At 38.0% G+C, this 20,270-nt stretch overlaps 1 protein-coding gene across 1 annotated transcript; it reads right to left on the bottom strand.

Annotated features, from left to right (window-relative positions):
* Positions 1-1,351: 1,351 nt before the first annotated feature.
* LOC579215 (methionine synthase) lies at positions 1,352-20,121 on the bottom strand. The gene is made up of 13 exons (XM_030999619.1): positions 19,809-20,121; positions 13,591-13,787; positions 10,450-10,539; positions 9,926-10,088; positions 8,211-8,377; positions 7,286-7,481; positions 6,180-6,389; positions 5,520-5,632; positions 4,892-5,032; positions 4,311-4,496; positions 3,615-3,794; positions 2,089-2,205; positions 1,352-1,616 (listed from the first exon to the last, which is right to left on the bottom strand). Exons 1-13 carry the CDS (start codon positions 19,855-19,857, stop codon positions 1,428-1,430), a joined length of 1,998 nt encoding a protein of 665 aa, XP_030855479.1. The 5' UTR covers positions 19,858-20,121; the 3' UTR covers positions 1,352-1,427.
* Between the last annotated feature and the right edge of the window lie 149 nt (positions 20,122-20,270).

The raw sequence follows: 20,270 nt of genomic DNA, 5'->3' as shown, positions 1-20,270 counted from the left end.
ACATTTCGGCCTGAAAGTGGTGTTTATTCAACTTTTTACAATATTTGCCCCTACACCCCTTTCAAACGCATATGAGGGTCAGGGTTGATCTCATGGCGTGTAGAGACATTTATTGTGAGGAAACTAGCCAATTTTAATATTTGAATTTTTTCAGCCAAAATGCTGGACCACCCCGGCCCTTAACATTTCGGCCTGAAAGTGGTGTTTTTCAAAATTTTACAATATTTGCCCCTACGCCCCTTTCAAACGCATATGAGGGTCAGGGTTGATCTCATGACATGTAGAGACATTTATTGTGAGGAAACTAGCCTATTTAAATATTTGAATTTTTTCAGCCAAAATGCTGCACCACCCCGGCCCTTAACATTTCGGCCTGAAAGTGGTGTTTATTCGTCTTTTTACAATATTTGCCCCAACACCCCTTTCAAACGCATATGAGGGTCAGGGTTGATCTCATGGCATGTAGAGACATTTATTGTGAGGAAACTAGCCAATTTTAATATTTGAATTTTTTCAGCCAAAATGCTGTACCTTCCCGGCCCTTAACATTTCACCTGAAAGTGGTGTTTATTCAACTTTTTACAATATTTGCCCCTACGCCCCTTTCAAACGCATATGAGGGTCAGGGTTGATCTCATGACATGTAGAGACATTTATTGTGAGGAAACAAGCCTATTTAAATATTTGAATTTTTTCAGCCAAAATGCTGGACCACCCCGGCCCTTAACATTTCGGCCTGAAAGTGGTGTTTATTCGTCTTTTTACAATATTTGCCCCTACACCCCTTTCAAACGCATATGAGGGTCAGGGTTAATCTCATGACATGTAGAGACATTTATTGTGAGGAAACTAGCCTATTTAAATATTTGAATTTTTTTAGCCAAAATGCTGGACCACCCCGGCCCTTGCCATTTTGGCCTGAAAGTGGTGTTTTTCAAAATTTTACAATATTTGCCCCTACGCCCCTTTCAAACGCATATGAGGGTCAGGGTTGATATTATGGCATGTAGAGACATTTATTGTGAGGAAACTAGCCAATTTAAATATTTGAATTTTTTCAGCCAAAATGCAGGACCACCCCGGCCCTTACCATTTAGGCCTCAAAGTGGTCTTTATTCAACTTTTTACAATATTTGCCCCTACACCCCTTGCAAACGCATATGAGGGTCAGGGTCCATCTCATGGCATTTACAGACCATCGGCGTAAATCCTTACGTAATACCTATTGTTCAGGGGGGGATGAATAGATCATCCCCCCTGAACAATAGGTATTACGTAAGGATTTACGCCCATGGTACAGACATTTAATGTTAGGTAACTAGCCTTTAAAAATATTTTACAATAAAGTAGCAGCAGCATCACTCTCATCATCACCATTAACAACAACTATCTACCAAAATCAACATCAATAATATTTTATTTTTATACTAAACTGCAAGAAGGGGATATGAAACATCAAATGTAGTTGGACCTACCTCGGCATATTCCAGTATTTTTTCTGTAGTTAGAGGGTCTCTGTTCCACAGCAGATCTTCACATAGTTGAAGTAGCTTGGGCTCAATATCTACATAGAGAGGTAAATTTCCTGCATTCACGATACCCATGTCCATACCAGCCTGTTGGTAGATCACAACAAAATGGGAACAATCTAAGTATGAACAATCTGATGTTTAAAAGGTGAAATACTTGATGAAAAGTAGCTTTGATTTGATACAGACAAAGAATGAATAGACATTTTTTAAATATTTGTCAAACAACGATATTTATGCTTCAATGTTACCTCATAAGATGAGGGATGGGAACAGGTATCTCAATAATGACAAGCCCATTATTTTTGTTAATAAACTTTTTAAGACGCGTCTGAAAGTATTCAACAGTATCACAGTTTTTTAGATTTTCCGGTAGTTTATTCCAAAGTCCAGCCGATGTAACCTGAAAAGAACAAGACCCGTAGAATTTAGTATTTATTTGTGGAATGGTGAGAAGAGACTTTGGGAAGATCGGAGGGTTCTGTTTCGAACATGGGTAAGTAATTCCGTTAAATAAGTAGGAGCCAATCCTTGAGGCACTCAAGGTTAGTAGACCTACCTTGATGGCATGGTATAGGAATACACTATGCATGGCTTCACGAATGACATCCTTTCCTCTGAAGGAGAACGACAGATTGGACAGCCCTCCACTGATTCTGCATCCCGGTAGACTTTTCTGGAATGAGACAAAACAAATATCCTGACATTACATACACAGTTCAATTCAATTCAATTCATTTATTTTTCCTCTTTCAATTTTTCATATTTACAATGATGGTACATCTTTACTATATTCACATATTATAGATATACATCAATTTGCACAATACATTACGTTAAAAAACATGAAATCGAAAAGGAAGGAGGGCCGACTAAAAAGCAAAGCTTGTAGGGTGTAGGCCCCCTGTAAAAGTAATTATTAACATTAAAAATAACTGATTCCGTAATACCAAAATCATTTTTAAACGCAAAACAATGATAAATACTTACATAAAAAGAAACAATCAAAGTTAAACAAACATCAAAGTTGCATAAAGTCACAACACAAATTACATTTGATTGGGGAATGCATGATAATTTTTTACATAAATTATTATTTAAATAGAATATTATGCAATCCAAAGATATAACCGTATATTTTTTGTAAGGTAAATGATTCATCAAATCAAATAATTCATGAAATGTTTATTGACATCACTAGAAATGTTGAAGATGTAACCAATGAATGAACTGTTTTCGAGTCGAAAATGCCACCATATTACCAGGGGGAGATCCGGGGAAGATCCATGCCAGCAGAAAACCGCTAACATGGAACTGTGACGACAGGGCCAGATATACAGCATATACAACTGATGATCTGGCCCTGCATGTGAACATGGCACCTGATTGAAAGCACCTGATTGAAGTACGCCCGTGATATTTGGCATATTTGATTTATTTAAAACATGCTATAATTTTTGAAAATTGGAGTGGACTTGGGCATTAAGCAACTGTTTCTTGCATACAATGGCTGTTGTTATGCTAGGAAAAGCTGTATCCAATGCCGCCGCACTAATGTCCATTGGCAAGACATTGATCTACATTTGCCACACTCCACCCAGGTGAAGTAAATGGGTACCTGGTAGGAAGTTATTCCTTGAAATGCTAGAGCGCCGTATGGCAGCCGTGCTAAAGCCAGGGTAATAATCGGGAGCGCCAGGAGGGTCAAATCTGACTGACATGAGCGCTATACAATAACCCATTATTAGTATTATTATTATTATCTAATATCCAGTGACACCTTCAAGGAAAAACGTAAATATCTTTGTGTTTTGAGAATTTTTTTCAGGATTTTTTTGCATGTTAGAGGGTTATTACAGTAAAAGGAAATTAATAAGTAACATTTCATACAAAAATGACGCAGTTTTTTCATCAACCTTCAACAATGTTACCGAGTCACTTTAATGAAACATTAAAAAGAGTGGGACTTCAAAGCATCAACTCTTATAATTTCGTTCTAGAGGCAATGCGGTCCATAAACTGTGATACCCCTTTCAGTCATTGATTTGATGGTTGCACAATGTCTAGCACACATGAATCACTTACCTTGATAATTTTAGTAGCTTCAATGAAGTTGATGCCATACTCATTATGCTCCTCCATTCCTGTTGCTATGGTGAGGATGTTGGGGTCAAAGATGATGTCATTGGGATCAAAGCCAACCTTGTGGACCAGTAAGTTGAATGAGCGAGAGCAGATCTCAATCTTCCTGTCAACCTCCACGGCCTAGAATGAAAAGAGGAAAAGATGTTTAAGGAATTCTAGTTAAAAGCATGCTGTTGGTGTACATCGATTCATCTTTAGAAATCACAACCCCACCCCCCCCCCAAAAAAAAGCAATATATTCACAATATGAACATGTAGGAAGATCTTATTCCTCTTCAGTAGACAAAGCAAGTATTTGTCTCAATAATTCACTAGCTGCCATATAAGTTTTGATTTCTTCTATTTTTGTAATTCATGAATGTCGATGTCTGACTAGAAGATGACAATTATTGGACATTGCCATTAATCATTACAGTATATATAATATTAAGTTAGAGAACAAAATGTGCAATTCTATGACCTACGATGTCTGAAATTATAAAAACTAACTCTAGGGTAAATGGCCTTCTTCATCTCACAAAGCACTCTCACAGTTTGAAGTGCCAGACAGTTCAAAGTTGAAAGAAGAGCTATTACAGCAATTTACACCCTGTAACACTCATTTTCAACTGCTATATAACAGTGCTGTTGACTTACCTGTCCCGTCTCATCAAATGCCATGACAACCACCGCAGCTCCATGTTTCTTGATGACTTGAGCCTTCGCCAGGAAGTCTTCTTCACCTTCTTTAAGACTGATGCTGTTGACGATGCACTTTCCCTGGTTGCACTTCAAGCCAGCCTCTATCACGTGGAACTTTGAGGAGTCGATACACAGAGGCACCTGGATAGATAGATGAAATCAATGAGACAGCTTTTAATAAAAGAAAACACTGATATATTTTCATTCCACTTGTTGCAATATCACTTTCTTTAATTTCAAATTGTACATGTATAGTGACGAATGAAGCCACTTCTAAGGCTTGTTCATATATGCCGCAGTATAAGTGTTATAAGATACAAAGATGCGAAGTGCAGAATTTTTAATTGCGATGTGGTCTCTGTCTTCACTGTTGAATAAGTGTGATAGCGGCTGTGTTGCTCCCATCAAGCAGGTTAGAATTACAGCTGCCTAACAACTACATTTAAGGGGAATCCCCACATGAGCACAGACATTACTGCAGAACATCCTCAAAGCATGTACCCACTAACGATACCATCCAATCAATATCAATTCACCTTGCAGATGTCTGGCTCTGATGTGATGAGGTTGACAAACTTGGTCATAGCCTGGACTCCATCCAGCATGCCTTCATCCATGTTGATATCCAGGACCTGGGCACCAGCTGCTACCTGGTCTTTAGCTACATTCAGAGCTTCCTATAATCAAAGGGTATTACACAAGAGAGATGTATGATGTCTTGGTGGTGCCAATTCTTATTCAAATGAAATCAAATGTGTAGGACATGATTATTAGTGCGGTCAAAAATAAACCCCCATTTTACATACTGTTATACTGTACAGTCATTTTTTGTTTCCACAATTGACATCACATCAGCAATACGAGCAAATTTGAACACTGATAGATGAGACAATGTGTTTGATTTGATGAAGCGATATGCTTTCTTGAGTCAACACATATTCAAAAGAGATTATTTTCATTTTTTCAAACCTCTTGCCCATCAATCAGAATGAAGTTAAGAATAGCCAGAAGGGCAAATGGCAGAAAAATTATGATTTATTTTCGGAATGACATAATGGAATATAAAAGTACTCTATGATCATCACAACTCCCAAAACCTGTCATTTCAATTTATTTGATTGGATGTTACCCCCTTTTTCCCCTTTAAAACCAGGTTTGACTTACATCATATTTGTTCTGCTTGATCAGCTTGGCAAACCGCTTGGAACCACTGACGTTACAACGCTCTCCAATGTTTACAAACAAGGTGTGTTTGCTGACAACCATTGGCTCCAATCCTTTCCATGGTTTATGAATTATGAAATATAAAAAAACATAACATTAGACATACTGTTTTCTTCATAACATTTGTTTCGCAAATCTGTACAGACTACATGAAATTATTAAGAATTCAGTCGGTTAAGAAGACATTATCAGAGCATAATCACAAAATTAAAGTAAAGCAAGCATTCTTGGAACTATTGATGTGTAGAATACCTATAATCAACGGCCTGCATTGTTTCATAGAAATTTGCACAAAATAACATTTACACTGAATGTAAACAAACTGTCCATGATGCTATTTCAGTCATTATATATATTTTGTATAAAATTCTTTAAGAGAATGTATGTTAAGATGGAAAAAATAACTCTAAACATGCCACAAAAAGATAAATTAAGCCACTGAATACAAAGTTTTATGGAAAATGTAGGCCTATGTATATTTAACAATGGAAATGTGTGTATACCAAAATCAATCCGTATACCACTGGTTCATTCGACAATGAAATTTATATAACCCACTTTCCCAAATAATCATCAACAACCATAAACCAACCAACTCACCTGAAAGCATCATTGAATTTGGGTGGACCTCTGTAGGGGGAATCCTTGGTTTATACTGCCTAACAGTGTCTGCGATCGCCTTGATGTGAGCGGGTGTAGTCCCACAGCAACCTCCAACAATGTTGACCAGTCCATCACGAGCAAAGGAACCAAGCTGGTCAGCGGTCATTTCAGGCGTCTCGTCATAGCCACCAAATGTGTTGGGTAGACCTGGGGTCAAGGTGAAATATGTATAAGTTACAATTACACAAGTGACTGTTTCCTATCTATCAACAATAAAATATAAGCATTTTGTGGTTTTAAAAGCAAACAATGTCTAGCAAGGTTGGCAGTTTCCCTCCCGGGTGGGCAATTCTGGTTAATACAGGGAAATACTTGGGAAATACTTTTATGTGTACCATTGAAATGTTATAATGGGCAGTAGCAATCATTGGGATCTGACTAAATTCCATCTGCCGGTATTAGACTTAAACGTTTCTTACTTGTTTATTTTCATTAACTTCATGGGTTTTTTAAAACTTGATATACCTGTAGTCTGTTTTTATATTCTATTCCTATTTTAAAGACAGACATTTTACAAGACATGCTGGACCACTTTCTCTTGTAGGCTACCAATGAGCTGTCAATCTCCTGGCAGTACTTGATCAACAGTTTGCAGCTTCATGTGCATTTTGACAATTTATGTGATTGAAAAATTACATTCAAGTACATACATGTAATTTCAAAATTAGATTTTGATTCAACTACTTTATTTTTATATTTTATGTTTCTGTAAAACAAATTCTTTTCATATTTTATATTCAAGACTATTCATAATCAAAGTGATTAGTGTTTTTTTTTTCTTTCTCTCTCTCTCACTCTCTCTCCACAGTATCATTCCTTTTTTAATTTTGCATTATTTCTGGAAGAACCTCTAATTACTCCAATCACTTTCTGTGACTGGTCTGGAGAAGAAAAAGTCTATATTCAACACTTAGACATGGAGCGGTACATCCAGTAAACTTACACCAAAACCATAGAAATATCATGTGTATACTTCCAAAGTGAGAAGGGGAGGAGTGTGTGAGATATGAGAGAACATTTGAGCATATAATCATGCTACACACCTGCATTAGGATAGCATATGACATATGAAGGTGTTGCTAGACCGATGGCTTCTATGAACGGCCTCATCTCATTGGCCCCGAGGGCGCAATTTAATCCTAGACACATGGGGTTCACATGAGAGACACTGACGACGAACGCTTCGCCCATCTGACCAGACAACGTGCGTCCACTCTTGTCCACTATGGTCCCAGATATCTGCAAGAAACCATGTATATACCTTGATTAACAAATCCACATTAAATGTAGGGAATTTAGAAAGCTGTAAGTAGCACCTACATAGAAAGATCCTCCCCCCCCAAAAAAAAAAAAAAAAAATTAAAAAAATGATTTACTAAAAGTTTAAAGAGAAGTCATCATTGATATTGTTCTAGGCGAAAATGGTTATGTGAGCACAGGCGTGAAAAGGATGGGGTGTAGTTCCCAATAATTTTCACAATGGAACTAAAAGATTTATTTAAACTGGCAATGCCTAAATAACAAGGAGACAGTGGATAATTTGTTTCTGCCTCTACTGAAAAAGCGTATATAAAGTATACACCATAAAATAGTATTACAAAGTCTTTCTGTAGAAATTGGCATAAGAGCTCAGGGAAGAAGAAAACAAACTTTGTATAAAAGTGATATTTAATGTAGCAACAAAGACATGTTCAAGGAAACCTTACCCCAAGAAATAACTTGAGTTATTCTAAGAGACTAATCATATTCTTGCCCATTAATCAACAAGATTTCCCATCAAAGTGTACAAGAGAGAGCCATTAGATAATGTACAGTTTCTCAACACGACATGGGCAACATGACGTCCTATGCGAAGCCATAAATTTATGAAGCAAATTTATTCATATATTAAATAGTTTTGCTGTCAACATATCACATATTGTTTCATATTAACATCAATAATCTTCCATATTTTCTTTATATACTTACAAACACAGGTACTTTTTCATAATCCTTCTCAAAGAGATTCTGAATAGCATAGAGAGCTGCCCTGGCATTGAGGGTATCAAAGATGGTCTCTACTAGGAGAACATCAGCTCCTCCATCAAGAAGCCCTCTGGTTTGCTCTTCATATGAAGCAACCATCTCATCAAATGCTAAGAGAAAAAGGATTAGAACATGAATGATTGTTTTTTTTTTAAATATGGTATTGAAATATGCTTTCACACATTTTTGATCAAACCCCCTTTTAAAATTACTAAATAAGGAAGTTAGAGGCAATTGACCAATGACGCTAAAAAACCTCTTTGATAAAACGATAGATTCGAATCAATTGTACATGGCTATTGGATTTTTTTTTTTCAATGGAAAAATTAAACTCTCCTGTGGACCAAAGATATTTTTCAAACTGATTCTCTACATTCATTAAAAGGTTGTTTCATAAAACTTGCCCCGTTTCATAAAAAAACTTGTTCTTTATAACAGGTTACAACAATTGATTTGGGAGCAAATTTCTCATAGATTTGTGGCAATTTCTTATAGAAATATGGCTATAGTTATTAACTTGCTAAAACTTATTCAATTTTAGAAGAAGAAAGAAGATTCTATAGACGCCAGACCAATTGATCCCAGGCTCAGTATTTGAAGGGTTATAAACAAGGACCCTCAGGGATAGCAGTTTGTTAAAGATAAAGTTGAGTTCTGGTCATGCGATTGTATTGTGAAAGAAACAGTGTGGAATCGTTCAGAAAAGGTTGATCATTTAGCATATAAGTATTGGTGTGTACTGCAAGGTTCTGGAATCATCAAAATGATAAAAAATTTGGCCCAGTTTGGGTACAGTTTGGACTTTGGAACTTAACCTTCTTTTTAACTGAAGAAGCAACCTTGCTTAAATAAAACTGTAAATAAACAGTAAACATACAGAAACATGTCCCACATGTATATGGGACTACACGAACGTGTGGCGTAAAAATCTGTCCCGATTGTTATGCTGTTATGTGCCATATTTAGTTTATTAGGGCATTTGAAGAGCAATACTTTTAAGGGAACATTTTTTATCTGATGTTTTCCACACTTGCATAATAACAATGATAATCACTATGAACATGACTGACAAAGAAAGCGGACAAAATATACAGTTCCTCAGGTAGACAAAGGAACATCCCTTCACTGCTATTATGTAAAAATGTGTAGAACAGGTGTCACATGCATATTCACCTTTTTACATAATAGCAGTGAAGGGATATTCCTTTGTCTACCTGAGGAACTGTATATTTTGTCCGCTTTCTTTGTCCGTCCTATTCATAGTGAATGCTCACAAAATATTTTTCACTTCTTCCCAGAACTTAACCTTCTCTTTAACTGAAGAAGCAACCCTGCTTAAATAAAACAGTAAATATACAGAAAGGTGTATATGGGACTACACGAACGTGTGTCATAAAAATCTGTCCCGATTTTTATGCTGTTACGTGCCATATTCAGTTTATTAAGGCATTTGAAGAGCCATGCTTTTCAGGGAACATCTTTTTATCTGATGTTCTTCCACACTTGCATAATAACAATGATAATGCTCACAAAGTATTTTTCCCTTCTTCTCAGAACTTAACCTTCTCTTTAACTGAAGAAACCCTGCTTAAATAAAACCATAAATAAATTGATAAATATACATAACAGGGCCTGAAAAGAATACATTGTATCCTCACTGATATTTCTGAAGTCAGGTCTTTCTACTGATGGTGAGATGGAGAGGGTTCTGTTGGTTGGACCTATAGCACCAGCTACATAGCGTCTAACACCTGTCTCTGCCATTGATGCATTCACCGCCTTCTTGGCAAGCTCAGCTGCCTGCTTGTTCAGGCGATATACCTAGACATAAAGTAGGAGAGTAAATTGTGATATATTTGTTGAAGATATCAGTTAATTATTACATTTTTTGAAGTCTACTTTGGCAATATTCTACATGAATCTTTTAGGTTTTGAAAAAATACATATTTTTGTTCTCTCATTAAAATATTCTATAACTCACAAAACCTGCCAAGAAACTTGCCATTCATATTTGTATGCCTGTTCATTACAAAATTTTAATGTTGTAATCAGCAACAGCAGCACCATCAACTATCTTCATCATCTAGATCATCATCATCACCATCAATCATCATCATCATCATCATCATCACCATTATCATCTCCATTATAATTTATGTCAATTCTGATTTTTTTTTCTCACCACATGTTCCAGGCCATAATCTGATTGTGCTATTGATGTTCCACTGAAGGTGTTTGTTTCAATAAAGTCAGCACCAGCATCCAAGTATGCCTACAAATAAACATAAGCATTTAAACTTCATATTTGAATGAGCAGATTTGATTTCACTTTAAAAAATAAATACTGTTCAATTGTAAACGATAGCAACTTACAGTATCAAGAGATAATTGTTAACAGCTGGCTAAAGGGATAGTTGAGTTTTGATATATAGAGAGTTCAGTTTTGGTCATACTGAATTTTATTCAACTTTATTCAACGTCATACGGACAACTACGATACAAACATTTGCGCTACATTTGCCGATTTCTCATCAGCATTCAATACCATGATTGCAGCAAAGCTGATTGGAAAGCTTAGGGATCTTGGTTTTGACCCCACACTAGTTCATTGGATTGGTGATTTCCTCGTGAACAGACCCAACAGGTGTCGGTTAATGGTGTTCTCTCGCGACCGATGTCAACGAGCCCTGGGTCACCTCATTCTAACTATTTAGTACTCAATGAAGAGAAAACAAAGGAAATTGTATTCGATCATAGGAAAAGGCAAAATGTTGCCATAACTTATAAGTCCAGTTATCCTCCAAAATTTAGTCATTGAAATTTTTCCAAAACATAAGTATCTTGGTGTAGTAATTGATGAGAAGCTAAATAGGGAAGAACAGAGTAAACATGTTTTGAAAAAAGGTCATGGAAGACTTCACTTCCTGAGGAAACTCCAATCTTTCCATGTTGATAAGACCATTCTAAAACTCTTCTACACCGCAGTCATCGAGAGTTCCATCCTTTATGGCTGCCTCTCTTGGTATTGTAGTTTAAGAAAGTGCGACCAAACAAAAATTCAAAGGTTGTTGAACCAAGCAGGTAAAATAGTTGGTGAAAATTTCAGTCTTGATGATATCTGCTTTGTCCGTGTTCTTAAGAAAGTTAAGAATATCATAAAAGGATTCCTAACACCCCCTTCATCCATGTTTCTGCTGGATGAGATCAGGCAAGCGACTTCAGTCTGCAAAATGCAGGACAAATCATTATTCAAATTCTTTCATTCCATTTCGGAGTGATTGTGTTTCGGTGGGCGGGGTGTGGGTAGCGCACATTGGTTGTTGCTAGGTTTGGCAAACTTTATAGCTTGCCCAGCCTGGCAGTGGCTAGTGTGTGCAATTCGCGCTCTGTCTTTCAGGGTGTGGTCACTCTTGGCAGGTGGGTGGAGTCATTCGTGTCCTGGCGCCTCACGGGGATCTGTGCATTCGGTTTGAATACGTTGCGAATCTGGTCTTTTGTATCTCCTTGACATGCATGAATGAATGACCAAAAACCTGTCCTCACTACTGTATGTGCAATATCCATGTCTTAAACCCGGTAGGTCTGTACTTTCCTGTGTCTTATTAATATTATTAAAATGAGTTCCCATTGCAGTATGTACGTTTTTTTAAAAAAAAAGCTAAATTATTGAATGTAATTGTTTTTACTTGGAATAGCTCACACCTCTATCTTCACATTTTAAAATATAGCCAAATTAGCCAGTGAATGTAAATGTGCAATTATTTCCCGAACTGTGGGTTGGGGTTTCTTCCCTGCCACTGTCTCCTTCCCTTCGACCTCTCCCTCTCTCTCTCTTCTTTGCAGAATTATTATTTGCAGAATCAGTAATTAAGGATATATGGACGTCCTGCACATTTATTTTACACTGTTAATCTGCCTATTTAACCATATACCAGTACTGATATCAGCAGTAGTGATCTCTGGTATGTTTACGGTTATAACTTAGTTGTGTCATTATGTTTCTGTACCAAAGCCTACACCATTCTGTACTATGTTCTATTGTGTGTTGTATTTATTCCTGATTTTGTATTTTGTATAAATTGATAGTACATGTACATGTATGTTAATTGATGTTATATAAATTGAGTAACAGTCGAAAAATGATTTGTATGCCGTGTCATTGTGCATGATCAATAAAATTGAATTTGAACACGAACTTGAACTTTGTCTCTAGTTTTTTCTCACTGTCCCTGTTTCTCTATCTATGTCTCTCTGGGCATGCACCGGCTTGGGATGAGTCTCAAGGGGGCGGGGGGGGGGGGGGGGGTGCAGGGATCGGGGTATTGTGTAGTGTCTACTAACGTTATGTTGAAAATTTTGAGGCCTTTATACTATGTATATTTGTGTATTGTGTGGATATCATGTTATGTGTTACCAATTTTTCACCGGCTCTATGTTTTAATGTAATTATTTCTCATTTCAATGTCATGCTTTTGATGTCTTTTTATGTATGATTTTAATGTAAAATGCAATATGTGATATTGTACTATCATGGCCACTAGATTTTGTAGAATTAAAGGTGTTGAACTACATTAATAATTTCATAATCATTGGTTGGAGTAAGAAATAAGGAATTTTCACGTGGGAAATTCAAGGACTTATTGTAGTCCATGTCATCGGAATCAATATTAGCTGCTAAATTAGGGCCTACATCTATATAATACTCATTAAAAGCTTTTGAAATTTTAATTGGATCCGTTATTTGTTGTTCATTAATTAAGAAACATTTATTACTTTCTGTATTTTTCTTGTCTTTTTTTCCTTTACAGTTTTCCATAATTAATTATTGTTACTTTTATTACTTTCTATGTTGTTAGAATAATATAACTTCTTAGAAAAGGGAAGACACATGCTCCAGCAAGAATTGCTCCATGGTCACTTTCTTACACTATCTAGTTGCATTCAGAAGTTCAACCCTAGACCCAAAATTATACATAACCAAAACACTAACCCAAAACATCTCCTTATCTTTATCTTTGTCAAGTCTGACAGACATGAGTGCCATCCAAGAACCCACTATTAGTATTATTATTATTAGTATTATTATTATTATATCAGAAGAGATGAATGTAACTTAAAGACAACATTCTGTATTCACAAAATAGTTAAAATACCCTACAAATGTATTAATAAGTTATACATTTGTAGGGAGTTTGTGCATGCAGAATAACAGAATAAACAGTTTTTTATAATGAAGGAAATATATTCAACACTATAATCCCTTTGAAAGCTCATCTCTCCCCTCTCTCCCTCCCCTACTAACGGTACCTAGATTGAGTTCTACCTTGTGGATTGCATAGATTGCATCAGGTTGAGTGAAGGTCAGAAGGTCGTTGTTTCCTCTCAGGTCCTTGGGATGATCACGAAACTCTTCCCCGCGGAAAGCCTTCTCGTCAAACTTATAGCCTTGAATCATGGATCCCATAGCACCATCAAATATCATGATGCGCTCCTTCAGAGCTGCAGTTATCTCTGCAAAGACTAAGTGAAAGAAGGAGATATTCATAGGTTGTAAGTCATTATCAAGTCAAAATTAACCATGGAGTGGACACTTAAACAGAGAATGGGAATCCATATACCCACTTTGCACTTGTAAAGATACTGTACATCAGTCTTCAATACATTGCAAACAGCGCTCAAAATACACGGGGGCAGTGGGCGATTTGCCCCCGTGAGCTACATAATCGCCCCCGTCAGGTTGCTCACGGGGGCGATTGCAAAATTAAAAATCGCCCCCCTTGGAATTATAAAATAAAGATTATCTTTTCTGTTATAACTTTAACACAATATTGAGTTTCAATTTTCAAACCTTAAACCAATGAAATGGAACTTAGATTAGCGTGCAAGATTTCTCGTTTTATGAGTAGGCCTAATTATTACCGATTCAGCTCGCAGTGCAGTGCCGCCGTCAGCAGTGGTTATAGGCCTACTGCGCCGTTAGTAGCGGTACCTTTGCACGCTGCCGTGCCATGTCTGCTGGAGCTGGAGGCGATCGCGCAAGGGCAGAAACATGGTCATGGAGAAGTTTTTCGTTGTGAAAGCGTTAACCCGCTGAAATCTGGTGATTTCAAATGACCAGCAAATAATGAACCTCGACCAGTAAATCAATATTAGGGACTTTTAGATTTGCACGATGAGAACGTGGACTGCAACGTGTGACCTCCTTTTAAGGCAGTGCCAGTGCTTAAAAGGACGTCACATGTGACTGCCAGTGCCTTAAAAGGACGTAACACGTCCACGTCCACGCAAATCTAAAAGTCCCTATTGAGAAGAAGAGGAAGACCAAGATGTCGTGGAATGATATGGTAACATGGGCAGATCTACGGGGGGGGGGGGGGGGGGGGGGGTTAGGGGGTTTAACCCCTCCTCCCACCCCCGGCCCCTTGGACTGCCAAGTGAAAATGTGGGGGAGTGAAGCGCATGACTTTCTTTTTAACTCTTACTTTCACCTATCTCAGATAACCCTAAGTTTTTGGTTGCTGCTTTATATGCAAGACTGCCAAGTGAAAATGTGATATTAAAGCAGGGGGGGGGGAGGGGAGATGCTGGAGAGGAGGACTACTAATCTACATGTATTTTATTTTTTTCAGGGGGGGGGGAGTGAAGCGCATGACTTTCTTTTTAACTCTTACTTTCACCTATCTCAGATAACCCTAAGTTTTTGGTTGCTGCTTTATATGCAAGACTGCCAAGTGAAAATGTGATATTAAAGCAGGGGGGGGGGAGGGGAGATGCTGGAGAGGAGGACTACTAATCTACATGTATTTTATTTTTTTCAGGGGGGGGGGGAGTGAAGCGCATGACTTTCTTTTTAACTCTTACTTTCACCTATCTCAGATAACCCTAAGTTTTTGGTTGCTGCTTTATATGCAAGACTGCCAAGTGAAAATGTGATATTAAAGCAGGGGGGGGGGGGGGGAGGGGAGATGCTGGAGAGGAGGACTACTAATCTACATGTATTTTATTTTTTTCAGGGGGGGGGGGAGTGAAGCGCATGACTTTCTTTTTAACTCTTACTCTCACCTATCTCAGATAACCCTAAGTTTTTGGTTGCTGCTTTATATGCAAGACTGCCAAGTGAAAATGTGATATTAAAGCAGGGGGGGGGGGGGAGGGGAGATGCTGGAGAGGAGGACTACTAATCTACATGTATTTTATTTTTTTCAGGGGGGGGGGGAGTGAAGCGCATGACTTTCTTTTTAACTCTTACTTTCACCTATCTCAGATAACCCTAAGTTTTTGGTTGCTGCTTTATATGCAAGACTGCCAAGTGAAAATGTGATATTAAAGCAGGGGGGGGGGAGGGGAGATGCTGGAGAGGAGGACTACTAATCTACATGTATTTTATTTTTTTCAGGGGGGGGGGGGGAGTGAAGCGCATGACTTTCTTTTTAACTCTTACTTTCACCTATCTCAGATAACCCTAAGTTTTTGGTTGCTGCTTTATATGCAAGACTGCCAAGTGAAAATGTGATATTAAAGCAGGGGGGGGGGGGAGGGGAGATGCTGGAGAGGAGGACTACTAATCTACATGTATTTTATTTTTTTCAGGGGGGGGGGAGTGAAGCGCATGACTTTCTTTTTAACTCTTACTTTCACCTATCTCAGATAACCCTAAGTTTTTGGTTGCTGCTTTATATGCAAGACTGCCAAGTGAAAATGTGATATTAAAGCAGGGGGGGGGGGGGAGGGGAGATGCTGGAGAGGAGGACTACTAATCTACATGTATTTTATTTTTTCAGGGGGGGGGGGAGTGAAGCGCATGACTTTCTTTTTAACTCTTACTTTCACCTATCTCAGATAACCCTAAGTTTTTGGTTGCTGCTTTATATGCAAGACTGCCAAGTGAAAATGTGATATTAAAGCAGGGGGGGGGGGGAGGGGAGATGCTGGAGAGGAGGACTACTAATCTACATGTATTTTATTTTTTTCAGGGGGGGGGGGGAGTGAAGCGCATGACTTTCTTTTTAACTCTTACTTTCACCTATCTCAGATAACCCTAAGTTTTTGGTTGCTGCTTTATATGCAAGACTGCCAAGTGAAAATGTGATATTAAAGCAGGGGGGGGGGGAGGGGAGATGCTGGAGAGGAGGACTACTAATCTACATGTATTTTATTTTTTTCAGGGGGGGGGGGGGGAGTGAAGCGCATGACTTTCTTTTTAACTCTTACTTTCACCTATCTCAGATAACCCTAAGTTTTTGGTTGCTGCTGTATATGTAGTTGATAATGCATGATTAAAATAAAGAGAGAGAGAGAGAGAACCACCATCATTTTGCAATGGTTCAGGGTTCGTGTAATGTACATTTGAAACCATTTCTTAGCGTCTCAACCCTAAAAAAATAACATAACTATTTTTGAGGAAAAGCATTATACTGAATTAAATAAAGAATAATAGCTTCCCATAGGAAAGAAATGAGCCTGCCGCATACTCCTGCGGCAGACTTGCCGCAGATCTGCAGCAGACCTGCCGCAGACAGTCATCTTTTTCACATGCAAATTAGTTTTGCCGCAGACTTGCCGCAGACTTCCCGCATACTCTTTTAGTATGACGAAGAGTCTGCGGCAGGTCTGCCGCAGACTTGCTGCAGACTTGCCGCATACTCTTTCAGTATGATGAAGAGTCTGTGGCAGGTCTGCCGCAGACTTACTGCAGACCTGCCGCATACTCTTTCAGTATGATGAAGAGTCTGCGGCAGGTCTGCCGCAGACTTGCTGCATACTCTTTCAGTATGATGAAGAGTCTGCGGCAGGTCTGCCGCAGACTTGCTGCAGACTTGCCGCATACTCTTTCAGTATGATGAAGAGTCTGCGGCAGGTCTGCCGCAGACTTGCTGCAGACCTGCCGCAGACTCTTCGTCATGAATATTCATATCTCATATAGACCTGCTGCAGACCTGCCGCATACTCTTTCATATCCAGTAAGTGGCAATAAAGTATGCATGTAGAAGAACCAGTGATAAACTGATTGATACTTCATAATCGATATTGGCAATATCTATATTACCAGTTAGGTAATACCAATATATCGATATTACCGATTAGGTATATTCTATTCTCAATTGTATTAACTTCATCACATTGATCATTTGAAGTGTATTTAAGAGTAACATTTAAAGTGACACAGGCTCGTACACATATATATACTAAATATGTATATTGTTTCTTGGTTAGTAATCATAGTTTCTTGGTTAGTAATCAATATATCTATTGCTTAATAATGGCAAAAGAAAAAATAGAAATCACAAAAATGATGTGCATTGTCTTAATTTGCTTAACAAATCATGATAAATGTATTTTTCTGTCACACGTGTAAAGTAATAATGAATATGCATGAGATGATTGGTTTCAATTGGCCCTATTAGACTTTAATGGGATTTCCTGTGGCAGACCTGCCGCAGACTGTTCCTGTGGCGTACTGGTATGCGGCAAGTCTGGAGCAAAGTTTCGCCCTGCCGCAGATCTGCCGCAGACTGTTCCTGTGGCATACTAGTATGCGGCAAGTCTGAAGCAAAGTTTCATCCTGCCGCAGATCTGCCGCAGACTGTTCCTGTAGCATACTAGTATGCGGCAAGTCTGCAGCAAAATTTCATCCTGCTGCAGATCTGCCGCAGACTGTTCCTGTGGCATACTAGTATGCGGCAAGTCTGGAGCAAAGTTTCATCCTGCCGCAGATCTGCCGCAGACTGTTCCTGTGGCATACTAGTATGCGGCAAGTCTGCAGCAAAATTTCATCCTGCCGCAGATCTGCCGCAGACTGTTCCTGTGGCATACTGGTATGCGGCAAGTCTGCAGCAAAATTTCTTTCTGCCGCATACTTCGGCATACTCTTTGCCGCAGACTAAAAGTCTGCGGCAGGTCTGCGGCAGATCTGCGGCAGGTCTGCGGCAGGTCTGCGGCATACTTTTCACTTTCCTATGGGTTTATATTGGATCATACTAATACTGATACGGGCTAAAGACAATGTGGTATTTGTATAGAGGTATTCAAAAATGGCATTCTGATAATCAACATTTGTTCTGGTATCATATGTATATACGCATAATACAAATGATCTTTATGATTTCTTACAAGGTTATTACAAGGTTATTTAATAAAAGGATCATGTGACAAATAATCATTGTGATTCAAATTGATGCAAGGATTTTTTTTGGAATAAGTAATGCTTTTCAGTTTTCACCAGAATCTTCTTTGTAAAAACAAATCTGCCACTGTGTTGTAAGATCACTTTCAGATTAGGAGAAGTGTATTCTTTAATGAGTATTTTACATTGAATGGAACGTCTCAAGTCTCAACTCAGTAAGCATGGCTGAGATTTGTAAAAGTTGTTTTTACAAAGAAGATTCGGGTGAATAGCAGTGCTTATTCAAACAAATATTTGCATCAATTTGAATCACAATCATTATTTGTCGCTTAATCCCTTTTAATGACCTTGTTTTCTTTCTCGTTTGCAAGGGGAGAAGAAGATATGTCACGTTAAAGACATCATAAAGATCAGTGTTGTATGCGTACATATTATATACACAGGCCAGTAACAGCGATGTAGCTTGTAAATTTGTAAGAGGGAAAATGCTGATTGAAATGATAATGATGAAATAGCAAATAATTGAGGAGTATCATAGGTACCAATTCAATGGATATTTGTATAAAAAAGAGCCCCCATCAGTACTAAAATAGCCCCCGTGAGAAGGCTCACGGGGGCTCTTTTTGGGGGGGAAGAGCCCCCGTGGACAAAAAATTGATTTGAGCCCTGATTGCAAACATTACTGTAACAGTAGTACAGTACAGCAAATAACAATAGCATGCAGCATACATGTATTTATGCGTCAAAAGAAAAGGAAAAGAAATGAATGTTCAACTCGCTGAGATTTAGATGAAGCCCCTTCCGAGTTTTCTGACATCTAGGTGGCTGCATATCAAAGGTAACTACTGTATACGAAGTTTACACAGACTGTTTTGACAAGCTGATAAATTAGGTTCAAGTAATAAATTTGTTATCCTAGTCGAAGTTCCAACTCTTGAATTTATACAAACACTGGACATTTCTTTACACACAAGTGATATCATCGAAAAAAACAATTATTTACATCAGAGAATCTTTAATTCTGAGATATTACAGCGAATAGTCTATGTTGTTGTTATTCTTATAATTTGATAAGGGGTATAAACAAAGTTATAGAGTCTAGCTAGACCTAGTAAGAAAGTAAACGTTATTATTATTTATGACAAAACTCAAAAAGGTCTGATTTCTAAGAAGTTATTTTATAATCATCCAAATTATTTCTGACATAATATGACACAATTGACACAATTGACAACTAGACGTAGACATAGCATTAGATGACAGCTTAGCCCCTTTTTTTTGGGGGGGGGGTTCTTATTAAAAATTGCTCATCTTCTTTCAAAGTGGGTCAAGATTTAACAATTTCTTAAACTAAGTTTAAAAATAATAAAATTAGATTTCTTCTTCTTCTTCTTTACTCGGACAATCAATTAGTCTACCTCCATTTATTTCTCCATGACCCTGTCCTTGTGAAAGTGTTGGTGGCATTTTGGCAAATTAGAAGTGCAGATATTCCAAGTACTTTCCAGTGCAATGCTGTCGTCTGTCGAGGAGTCGCGTCGAGCACTGCGGGAATTGAAGAGTTTATCGGGAACCCAATTTCAATCTCGCCTAGTCCGTAGGGTTGGTTTTATGCAACGAATGCTCCGTCGCGAACCACTGTTTGTTTACACACAATCGCATGGGATGGCCTATGCACGGCTAGATCACTTTCGCAATAGAGGTCATGGAAAGAGTTTGGTCGAGCCTATATCAAGATCCAGGACAATTCGTCCTAGGATTTATCGTAGCCAAAAAAATCGTCCCCAAAAGATTAATGTGCCACAATGGAAATGAATTGTTTATGTTTTTTTCACTAGGCTTTTTATAATTCATTTAGAATTTCAAACAAGATTACAACA

The sequence above is a fragment of the Strongylocentrotus purpuratus genome, unplaced genomic scaffold (assembly GCF_000002235.5).
Source record: "Strongylocentrotus purpuratus isolate Spur 01 unplaced genomic scaffold, Spur_5.0 spur5_scaffold_5, whole genome shotgun sequence".
Lineage (NCBI taxonomy): Eukaryota > Metazoa > Echinodermata > Echinoidea > Camarodonta > Strongylocentrotidae > Strongylocentrotus > Strongylocentrotus purpuratus.
The sequence above is the reverse complement of the archived record's forward strand: the minus strand, read 5'-3'. Positions and strand labels throughout refer to the sequence as shown.

Excerpts from the sequence above, each read along its gene's own strand:
- LOC579215 (XM_030999619.1), bottom strand. The coding sequence starts at position 19,857 with ATGCCACCAACACTTTCACAAGGACAGGGTCATGGAGAAATAAATGGA. Across the intron at positions 10,540-13,590 it reads CAATCTATGCAATCCACAAG|GCATACTTGGATGCTGGTGC; the intron begins GTAGAACTCAAT and ends GTTTATTTGTAG. Across the intron at positions 6,390-7,285 it reads CATATGCTATCCTAATGCAG|GTCTACCCAACACATTTGGT; the intron begins GTGTGTAGCATG and ends CCTTGACCCCAG.